The following is a 12,268-nucleotide window of genomic DNA, read 5'->3' on the forward strand; positions in this document are numbered from 1 at the left end:
TATGCTTGGAAATATATTACTTAATAAAGTAAGTTGTTAGTTTGCTAAAGGTTAAAATGATGTTTATTATCTTGAAAATTAACGTCTTCCTCTTCTTTATTCATCGCCATATTATTATTATTATAATTATTATTAGAGGTAAATTCTAGTAAAACCTAACTCCCACCTCTTCCATCCATATACCTAACCTAACCTAACTCTTCCAAACTCCCCCCTTCCATCCATACACTACCATACCATAGCTAACTTTTCCATCTCTCCCACCTAGGTGTTCAATCTCATAGGTTACATATGCGCAGCGGTCTCTACGTTTAACAGTTACTCGCATGCTAACTGGTTCTCCTTCGTCTCCATGACCGGGTTCTGGGTGACTGGTATACTACTGGTTCTCTACATGATGCACGTACTGGAGCGGTTCTACATGGTGCCTTGGCTTATGCTGGTAGGTGGTTTATGGAGGTGCTGCAGATGGATGTCATGGGTAGAATGGTATAGGTTAGAGAGATAGGTGTGTACAGTAGAGAGATAGGTATGTATATAATAGGTATAGTACATAGATAGGTAGGTAGGTAGATAGATAAATAGATAGATAGGTAGATATAGAGATATATGGATAGATATATAGATCAATAGATACAGTAGATAGACAGATAGATAGATAGATAGATTGATAGATAATTAGGTAGTTAGATAAATAGATAGTTAGATTGGTAGATAGATAGATTGTTAGGTTAGGCTTGGGTGATCTGTCAGACAAGCTTCCACACATCCTTCATCTGGCCTTAGCAACCTTAATGCCTCAGACTAGCCGAACGGTTGCTAGGGTCAAATAAGCATGTCACCGGTAGGATATACAGTGAAACCTCCAAATAACGGACTTTCATCTCTGTATAGATCAAGATGAGGTCAGGGTGTCTTTATAGGTCAACAGGTGTTATTTCTGTTTTGTTGTCGTTGTCTAGTTAATCTACAACCACCTGCGTGTTACAGGAGTTTGGATACTGCGCCTTATGGTGTTTCTTCTACCTGACGGCGGCGGTGGCGTGTGCTACCTGGGGCGGTGTGGATTCCGGAGCCGCTGCTGCTTCCTTCTTCGGGTTCGTGGCCATGATCCTGTACGGCGCTGATGCCTTCTTCAAGTTTAAGGCCTGGAGGAGTGGTGACATCGCCCAGGGTGGTCAACAGGTCCAGATGGCTGACCCGGGTATGCCCTCCCCTGGGGCCTACTAGAACTATTGTCTGAAGGAGGCAGTACTGCTGTCTGAGGGAGGCAGTACTGCTGTCTGAGGGAGGCAGTACTGCTGTCTGAGGGAGGCAGTACTGCTGTCTGAGGTAGGCAGTACTGCTGTCTGAGGGAGGCAGTACAGCTGTCTGAGGGAAGCAGTACTGCTGTCTGAGGGAGGCAGCACTGCTGTCTGAGGGAGGCAGTACAGCTGTCTGAGGGAAGCAGTACTGCTGTCTGAGGGAGGCAGCACTGCTGTCTGAGGGAGGCAGTACTGCTGTCTGAGGGGGGTAGTACTGTACTACTGACGGTGGAGGCAGTCGTAATATTTTGGTCGACACAGTAACTTGAGCCGTTGTGGGTTACATAGTTGTACAAGAGTAATGTTAGCTGTGGTAGACAGGTGGTGGCGTCATAACTCCCGTGGGTGTTCTCTATCCAAGGTGCATCAGAGTGTTGTTGTCCAGTTTATTTTTCGTGAGTTTAATTTTCCATCTTGTAGACACACGAATACACTATACTTTTTATTTATGACTTTTCCGAATGATTTAAAAAATATTTTATCTTCACTTTGTATGTGTGTGTTGATCAAGACTTTTAAGTTTTTATATATATTTATTTATTAACCTTTAAAGGTTTATTGTAATGTTAGACCTAAATGTTCAAATCTTACGGTGTTTACAGTTCTCTCACGATTGATCTCTTTGTTTTGTGTACATGAGACATTTTTTACACTGATGTTTGATGTTAACTCTGTTTCCGACAGTATTTGGAAATCGTGCTACAAACATAATAGAAGACATCAGATGTTTCAAGTCATACCACTGTAACCCTCTGATTGGCTCTGTTGGAGGAAAATTCTGGTGGGTAACCAACCAGAAGTTTTCTCTTTCATTACATCACAACACTGTAACCCTCTGATTTGCTATTTCTGGGGAGAAAGATGATGTGTAACCAATCAGAGGATGTTTCCTTCATAACGTCACAATACTGTAGTTATTGACTGCCAGTGTCAAAAATAAGGAGGTACAGTACACTATATAAGAACAGTAAAGACGCGTAGTGTTCACAAAGTATAAGTAACACGGCCGTGAGTGTTGAGACGCTGTATAACTTGGGATTTGAGTGGCAGGGAAACAAAAATAAAATAAAAGAAGGAATTAAAGAAAAACTGAAGACATTTGAGACAATTCTGTGTGTAATTCATAAAAAATCTTGAGTGACTCCAATAGTTGGTGAAATTCTCCTTCCACTCCTATCCCGGTAAGATCTCAAGATGACCCTTTTATCAAATAGAACCTAATCCCAATGAACTTCCAATAGGCTGAGGCCCAATCTTATGAAGCTCCCATTAATTTTGAAAGCCACTTTGTCTTTGCCCTAATCTTAATGGTGACGATAAGTTCGGACCTTTTAAGTACTGGGGGCCCCATTTGACCAGCCATATCCCCGTTAAAGGTGTCTTAAATAGTTCACACTTTTACTATATAAAAAAAAATTAATGTTTCGATGTATTGATCTATAATTCCCTGGTGAGTCATGGAGCCAAGTGTATTATTGTGATCTCCGGGTGTTTTGATGATAACTTGGTCTACCTTGAAACTTTTCTCTCGATGTCTTTGTTATTCGGTGTCATGGACAATTGGTCTTCTAGTGTCCGTTGATAATGGTCAGTTGCGGTGTCTGTTGAAGCTGGCCCATTCTGGTGTCTCATGTTAAAAAAAAAAACACAAAAACAAAGAAAAATGTCAGTTTCGTTGCTCTTTTGTTTTAGATGTCTTAAAACTGGTCACTTTTTTTGGTTGTTTAGTTCTCTTGTTTTGGTGTGTGTTTGTTTTTTAAAGCCATTTGTGTGATGACAAGAAGATGACATTTCACTGCCACTTATAACCACATTATTCTATGAATATTTTTATTTAAAGAAACACCTGAAGATTAGTCACCCAACCTATTCCACCTGATGATTAAACACCTCAATTGTAACCTAATCTAACGCTACACCATTCTAACCTAACCCAATTTAACAATCTAATCCAACCTGACTTAATCTAACCTCCCTTCCAGGAAGCATTGGAGTGTTTAATCATTTAGTGATTTTTATGCGTCGGGGCATATCTTCAAGTGAGTCATTTTTAACAACAAAGCTTTCTTTTGTCTGTTGTAAGAAATTATACATTCAATCCTTCCTTGATAATAGTTGGTTACGGTGTCTCGCTAAACTGATACATTTTAGGATTTAGTTAAGAAGCTAATTATTTGTCGCATTCAAGTTACCCAGTATTTAATGTTGTCCTCAAAATAGTTTTTGTAGCTTCACAACCTCAAAAAAATTCACTTTCTCCAGTGGTTGTTAGTTGTTCTGTAGGTGATAACCACTTCATATTATCCTTTTATAGGACTTGGTTAGAAAGACTCGTGTTTTTTAACTTTTATTCAAAATTACTCCATTACTTAATCCTGATGTAAGTACGTTCAGTAACATAACGCTCAGTACGAATATGATGCATTTTGTATCATTAATGAATCGTAAGTGTCAGAATTCATCATATCATTAAATTCAACGTTAAATTGTTGCATTCACCCCCCCCAAAAAAGACTGATTTTTGGATTCCACTTGTGCTCAGCTGATAGGTCGCGTCGGCAGCATGGGAAGCAGACAACACTAGGCGCCATAGGTACCAAACAGTCCAAAGTCCCCGATTTTACTCTGGCTCTTGAAGGAAAAAAAACACACACACACACACACGCGCTTGGTAATGCATAGCAAGAGCAGGAAGAAAATAAACAACCACAAGCTTAGCCAGTGTCCGTAAAATATCCCAAGGAGAAGTCACGAAATGCTACATGGTGATCGTACTCAAAAGTGATATTGTTGTTTGACGAGTCCTCTATCTGACGAAATGTTCAACACACAGTTTACATATTGTGTAAACTGTCTGTTACTTGGTGTAGTAGATGGCTTGGGTGTAGAAAATTATCCCAGACTTTATTTATTTATTTTTTTTAACTTATTACCTTATTGGCAAGAAGATTAGTGGTGCCCTAGCGATGGTGTAGACAAAACCTACAGTAAATTAGAGTAGATGCATCCTAGCCATGGCCAAGTCCTCGAGTGTAGCATCCTAGCCATGGCCAAGTCCTCGAGTGTAGCATCCTAGCCATGGCCAAGTCCTCGAGTGTAGCATCCTAGCCATGGCCAAGTCCGAGTGTAGCATCCTAGCCATGGCCAAGTCCTCGAGTGTAGCATCCTAGCCATGGCCAAGTCCTCGAGTGTAGCATCCTAGCCATGGCCAAGTCCTCGAGTGTAGCATCCTAGCCATGGCCAAGTCCTCAAGTGTAGCATCCTAGCCATGGCCAAGTCCTCGAGTGTAGCATCCTAGCCATGGCCAAGTCCTCGAGTGTAGCATCCTATAGCCATGGCCTATTCTTAAACGAGACAGGGATGGGGGGGTAATTGTTAGCCTAGCCAGAGTTTACATCGTGAGTGTTAGGCAAGGTTCACATGTAGCCTACGTTGTGTATCATAGGTGTAGAGGGTTGTGTGTATAGCATAGCCTAGTCTGAGGTGTTGATGGTACACGCACTCTTACAGTAAACGTCATGTGGAGTAATCTAATACGAGTAGAAGCACGATATTAAGCGAAGTGTTTAAAAATAGTTTAGTTTAGTTCTGGTGGGTTGGAAAAGTAATTATTCGCACCCAGAATTATTAATTTCCAAATTTCCCTGATTTGGTCGAGTCATTAAGAACAAAAATCAATTTGGGTCGATTTCCCACTTTTTATCCCCGAAGGATTTTGTCGAGGCTGTTGTACACTTATTATTTTGTCACCTTCAGAAACAAGACCCTGTATGATGGTAGTTATCCTTATATCAGCACTATTTCAAGGGAGTTTTTGTCATTTATTTTAGTCCCGTTTAAGAGATGCTAAGTGTTACCCTGTGGATGACGTCGGATGTCTGTGAACACAATGTTATATCTGATGACAAAGACAATGAAACTCGTTCCTATATCAATTAAACTTTTATTTCTCCCATATCACTATTAAAATTTAAGTAAAGGTTCTGATTTTGTGATGTACTGTATAAGAACTACTGCGAGGCTACTCTTATTATCCAAGTATCTCGAATCTCTGTTATTGTTCTCCACATTCCTGTAACTAAAACTGGAAAGACATGATATATTGTACTGTTTTGGTCTTTTGATATAAGTGGGGTGTTGAAAATCAAAGTTGCTCCTAGGAAATTAGTCAGTTACTATAGGCGACCAGTCACAGTAACACCCTATGAGAGAAAAAAAAATACTCTGCCTTGAACTTTTGACGCTACCATACAGACTGTCAGAAATATGTAAATAATGTTAGTATGATGAAGTATCTTTATACACCACAAACTTTAGTGGCTGTCAGGGATTTCAGAAGCTTTTTGTTTCAGATTTTGTTTTTCTTATATAGTTTCCACGCACTATAGCGTCAATCTTCGCCATTTCTGTGAGTTAATCATCACCGTCTTACCCATTTCAGTGTTTGTTTGTGGCCAGTATTAAAGGCACACTCTTCGTACTTGCCTTAAATTGGCGCCCATTTCTCATGCCTATGTGTGTATGTGAGTGTACTGTTACAAGTCTGTGGAACTAGTTATTTTCCTGACTGCCAAGGTGTCTTTGTTGTGGTGGCGCTGTTACGGTTGTGCTGTCAATTAAAAGTATATCACTGTGTCCTCTTCAGATACTGTACTCTCCAATACTCGAAATATTTATATTACCCTTGCCAACACTGTTTTAGTAAATATTTTCATACTGTTCATAGTGCACATTTTGGTATTATATATATATATATATATATATATATATATATATATATATATATATATATATATATATATATATATATATATATATATATATATATATATATATATATATATATATATATATATATATATATATATATATATATATATATATATATATATATTAAAGGATATATTGTTTGAATTTAGTATTTTGTGAATTACTAGACTCGTAAAAACAAATGTAAGGTCACGGAACACACTTTATACATCACCGCGTATCAGTGGAGGAAGGTGCCTGACACAAGGAGCAGGAATATTCGTTCATAATACAGTAGGCTATGATCCAGGTTGGATCAGGTTAGATAGTTGTGTGGTAATTTACTATACTGTATACCTGTTAGTCCCACAGTGGTGTTCGCTCTGCCAGAGCTTCGGCTGTTAAAATGGGCGCCACAAAGAAGCTATCTTGAAGAACTCCGTTAAATAATATCAAGTGAGTTTGATAATTTAACCAGAACACCTCAAATGCAGGACTAGATGAAGTAGATGTAGGTTTATAGATGGAATTTTATTTTCTTGGAAATTTATTTTAGAGGGGGAAACTGGAAACCGTTCTCTTAATACTTGACAACAGCGAAGACTAACAATGTCTTTCTTTCCCCACGATCACAACATTATTAATTATTACAATTAAAAGTGAAACAAACGCATACTAATTTGAATAAAGGAAGCTTTAGTTAAGTCGATACAAATATTATATACTTTTGACTTATGTAAATTTTCTCAAGGATTGCCTCAACAGCGTGCAGTACTCGTGATGCTGTTCGTCTTAGGAAAAAACATAAGAATCTTTCAATATGGTGTAAGTCAAGCTTCACAATGGCTAGTATGATGAATATTCCTCCTAATTTAAGATGTAAGAATATTGTACAGCACCTCTAACTGATTTACTTATTAAACTAAATCACGACAGTAACGCCCAAATAAATTAATAGAATTACTGTATACCAAAAACCATAGTCAATAGTCTGTTCATTTTGGATGTGTACAGTAATCGTCTACAATTTCTTATTACTGAAATTTAACGCTGGGTAAAATTAACAGAGAATTCTCTACCCTGATTTTGTATAATCGGTATTAAGTGAATGCCAAGAGTTGTTACTCACGGTATAACTTTGGTGACATTTTGGAAGGAAGGTTGTTTTTGTGATATTGGTCAACCAGTTAAAGTTAGCCGAGGTGCATGTTACGAGGAGTGTTCATTTGAAGAAACTTTGAAAATTTAAACCCAAATAAGGTTAGTAATGTAATGTAATGTATTAGTTAATGATTGTTAAAATGATTTAGAGGCTTACAGTATTCAACCTACTCTAAGAAGTTATTCCAAGGAAATTGTCATTACAGAAAATTCCTGAGAAAATTGAGGCATGAGAACCCGATTATTCAGGAATATATATATATATATATATATATATATATATATATATATATATATATATATATATATATATATATATATATATATATATATATATATATATTGGTTGATTGGTAAAAAAATGCATTGTAACCTGGATTTTACTCACAACAAGCTTGAAATTATTTTTAAATTAAGTGTTGGAACTGGAAAGTTTGTTCATGTAAAGTAATGTCAAGTGACGGTTGGTGGGGGAGGCAAGCAGGAAAATCCCAACACTACTGTACGTTACGGCCCGAGACACCAAGTATCGCAACACTCAAACTGCGTGCGGCATGTCAGGCAGTAACAGGGCAAAACACTGGTCTGGCATATAGTGAGTTACATTGTTATCAAGGAAGTTATATTATGCTTCATGCTTTAGATTTATTTGGAACGGGTAATTTTAACGCTATTGTATTGCACAGTTCAGTAGATCGTGATATTTTTTACTTGTGTCTGACTTTTGTAAACAACAAAGCGGGTAAATGGAGCCTGTTTATGTAATATTATCGCATATGCATGGTGACAATTTAAAATATTTCAGCACGTAACGATTCCTGGTTCATTGTCAGATTTGATATGTCTGGTATCTGACAGAGTTGCTGTTGGTCACATGGTATAGTGCTATAGCTGGTGTCTCGGGTCCGTGTGTGTAAATATTGCGTCATATCACCACTGCTACTGAACTGCACTTCTGTGATTGGTATATATTTTACATGCACATAATTTTGCAGGGTGTTTACAAAGCCCTTTTACATTGGTGTTTACAGACTCTCTTGAGGAAGTTACATATGCGAAATTGGGTTTGTATTTCATAATTTTCTGCACATTACTGTTCTTTGACTTGTCTGTTGTGACAAAGATACGTGGAGTTGTCATTAAACGCATAACGGACATCTAAAGCGTTCTTTACAATTCCTACTGCATTTTTTAATATTACAGCGGATACAGTGAAGAATATGATCGTGTGCTGAAAGTGGCGTTATAAAGATCCGTGATTTGTATGTATAATATTCCCGAAGGTGATTGTAGGTGATACTGGCTGTCACCAGCGGCCTCGGTATAGGGAAGGTTGACCTCATATTTGTCAATACAGTATTTTGTTGAAGTTTTGTCTCATAGAAATAGCGACCTACTGTATAGTTTTATAAGCTTTCTTATGATTATGTAAACTGAGGTTAATAATAGGCTGTGTGCCGACATAAAAGTACGTGTGTTCATGTATGTAAGATAATGTTATAAAATACTCACCAAAAATCAATTGTGCAAACTATGTAGTTATTATTGCTGCCTTTGTTTCTATGCAATAATTGGAAGGCAATATTGTAATAAAATCAATAAGTTATGCATTAATGGGACTTGTTCAAGAGGAACCGGATTACCAGAGCGTCGTCCTGTACAGTATGAAGGGATGTGACGGGCGACAAGTCTCGTTTTCCAGATTCTCGCACATATCACTTAAGTTCTCCAGTTGTGTGAGCTTACAACACACTGAATACCCATAACGCTTTACAAACAGTAAATTTCTCATTTTCAATATGTTGGTATAATTTATTTTTTCCATTCCTATGCTGTTAAACTTAAGGTAATGTGTAACATGTTGAATACTAATGGTTAGTGTAGATACCAGTACTGTTTGTGTGTTGTTGGCTCATACCAGTGGAAGAGTATCCTGATGCCCTAAACAACGGAATTTGACAGCTTCCAGTATAGAAAAATATTTTGTGTAATGTCAGACCAAAATAAAGTAAGCGAGAAGACATTTGGAGGAGTGTTTTTCTTGTTCCACAACACAAACACGCGCAGTTTACCACACATTGCGCATCAATACCGTGGCTGTGCAAACTTGGGTTATTTTCAATTTGATGAACCGCATTTTTTTAATAACTCATTAATCTGATGTTGTGTTACATTTTCAATTAATTTTTTTCTTGGGTAACAATAGAAAGTACCGATATGATTATTTGAAATCAGAAATGTTTTTAAGTACTCTATAGTGAGTGTCCATAGGCCTAGGTTAGAAAAAATATTTGGCTAGTATGTTGATGCATACAAATGTTATCTGTAGTAAGCTAAATAACTTATAATTTATTTATTACGGCAACTCACGTAAATACCAAGATCAAAGAATATCCAATATCGGAGTCCTTGATCAATTACTACACAAGGGGAGTGTTCACAAAGTCCTTTATTTGATATTTGTGTTTACATGTATGTACTCCCACTATTTTCTGTACGAAGATGTACAGTACTCTTCATTTATGTCCGTGACTCCGTTTTTGGGAGCTGTAAAGATTGCATCACAACAGTTTGTATTTCGTTTTATACAAGGTAGTGTCAGTCATAACGGACACGGTGAATAACACATCTACTGTATATACAGAAAATAATGGAGTACATATCCGCATTACTTCCCCAAAAGGATCTGTAAACACAAATCATCATGGGACTCTGAACACTCTGTATACGTGCGTGCAGGCTGCATTGAGCACTCACCATAACATTTGCCATAGCACAGTATGTTGAGACTAGACAGAGCTGACAGTTACCACACACCACCGGAGAAGCTATGAATTGAAGAATCTATGTAATACATTGATCTTCACACAGCGTCACAATCATAAAGGGAAGTACATGGAGACTTATCGGCGTTAGTTCCATTGTTCTATATGTAATGCAATTCAGAACGATTTAAACAAAAGGTGCATTTAATAGGTAGATACACGCTGATTGGTCGCACCACGACCTTGACGCCCCAGTTTGTGCCAAGTTTCTACATAGGCGTCAAAATAATGAGTCAGCGTTATCCTTGGCTTTTTGTTTACTCACATTTCATTAGTTCTATTTTCAGAATGGTCGTGTGGTGGCTTTATTGAACCTAATACTGTATAGTACTGTAGGCGTCGTCGGCTGACAAGCTTGACAACGTTGCTTTCTAGATTGATGTATTTCCTGGTGAGTGGCATATCAGTGTCAATATTGTAATAAATTAAGACAGTGATCTAGTATCCGACAACTAAATAAGGAACATGGCTGTGGCAATTTTACTGGTACTACACCGATAACGAAACTTGAGGTTTTCAGATAAGCAATGTATAGAAATGATATATATCACATTCAGACGCTTGCGGAACTAAGCTCAGCATTAGCTATATACCCGCAGTGTACAGAATTATGGTTTTGTGTGTGAATAATAATGCAGTTTTGTTGTGGGTATTTCAGCTACCAGAGACATAAGCATCGTTCACCAGGTGTTAGTTTCTTACAACACAGATAGTATAACAAGGATGACAAAAAAAACCCTGATCATTCATTCAACCAGACCTAACTTTCCCTCACGCAGCTAATGACTTATTGGAAACGGTTTTCTAAGAACTTTACTAAAGGAAATTTTATCATTTGTAGTCTTTGTTGAACCTTATTTTATTCATCTGGGCCATTCACCTTCGTTTGGCCAACCCTCCTGAGACATCTGTACCAACAAACACGGTCGGGAGTAGACAAGATCTGGACGACCTTCACGTTGATCCAAACTTATTGGCTATAAGCAATATGTCTGTGTGGCAGAAAGGTCTCTCATTTTGGAAGGTAGCCAGTGTCTCAGGATTGGAATTCATAAAGCAAGCTGACACAGGTAAGAATACTTTAGATCATAAGCAAAAAATAATATTATTAATCTGAGTATTATCACGTATTTTTTACTAACTTAAATGAGGTTATTTCGACACACACACAATCATTAAATATGACAATACCCCGTCCCCGTGGCGTAAACTCATGGCCAAGGAATTATTATAAGGAGCTATTAATCTTCCGGGAATAATTCAATCCCTATTAGTTGAATGAGTTGAATGCTTGTCCTAGAGATGGCGCTGGTTGGCTGTCTGGTGGTGTGGCGGTAGATATAAACATGGATCCAAACACTGACCACCGTTGTGTTTGTGAGAAAAACAAAGGAAATAATAGAGCTAAGGTTTAATTTCTTCCCAAAAGGCAGGAAAAGGTAAGTTCATAGTTATATATATGTTAATTCATGAGCAGTGACAGTTAAATTGCAGTTTAATTTATCATTTCACCACTCAGCTTACTAGCACCCATCGAGTAACCTCCCTCCTTTTAACAGTTGTTTTTGGTGTAATTTTTTTTTTTTTCAAATGTACAATTAGAAATGCCTGAAACCAATAGAAAAAAGTAAGAGTGGTCTGAGGCGAAATACAAAGTTAAATGGACTTATTTTTTCCTGTTCATTTCCGTCAATTTTGTGTTGCATGTGGATAGAGGTAGAACTACCCTAAAATAAAGGTAGGGGGGGGGGGCTACTCAATGGGTCTTAAACTGCAATTTGAAAGCACATATCCACGAGCATTTATAACACATTTAGATTCAAGCTACGGATCTGTCACTCAGTGGTGCCAATATGGGAACAAATACATTTTAACCCCTGCATTTTCCTTCCATAGAGTGTAGTAATTGATATCGTGCTTGATCAGTTGCTTCGTGTTTGTAATATATATTTTTCAGCTGCAGTTATGACAGAATTTAAAGATACATGTGTGATAATGTGATAAGTGGTGAAATTGTAAATAAAAATAGGTAAATGAATGTCGATAGTAGAGAAAGTAAAATCAACGGAAAATACTAGAGTTACTGTTAAAGATTGGCAGTCCACCAATGACCATTTTCTATGATTTTTAGCTTGTCCAATAGATGGTGCTAGTGTCGAGAGCCTAACGACAAAATTAAGGTGAGTTCTAGTTCGTTATGGTGTTCCTTGTTCATGGCCATTCCGTGCT

The 12,268-nt window shown here is 37.6% G+C and overlaps 1 protein-coding gene across 1 annotated transcript in view; it reads left to right on the forward strand.

The window, feature by feature from the left end:
- LOC121875336 (plasmolipin-like) overlaps window positions 1–9,241 on the forward strand; it is a 23,474-nt gene extending 14,233 nt beyond the window's left edge. The window contains exons 3-4 of the mRNA XM_042379847.1: window positions 269–442; window positions 991–9,241. Coding sequence (XP_042235781.1) covers window positions 269–442; window positions 991–1,230 — 414 coding nt within the window. The 3' untranslated portion in view covers window positions 1,231–9,241. The remainder of the gene's footprint in view (window positions 1–268; window positions 443–990) is intronic.
- The last annotated feature ends 3,027 nt before the right edge of the window (window positions 9,242–12,268 follow it).

Source organism: Homarus americanus, unplaced genomic scaffold (genome assembly GCF_018991925.1).
Source record: "Homarus americanus isolate GMGI-L3 unplaced genomic scaffold, GMGI_Hamer_2.0 scaffold56241, whole genome shotgun sequence".
Classification (NCBI taxonomy): domain Eukaryota; kingdom Metazoa; phylum Arthropoda; class Malacostraca; order Decapoda; family Nephropidae; genus Homarus; species Homarus americanus.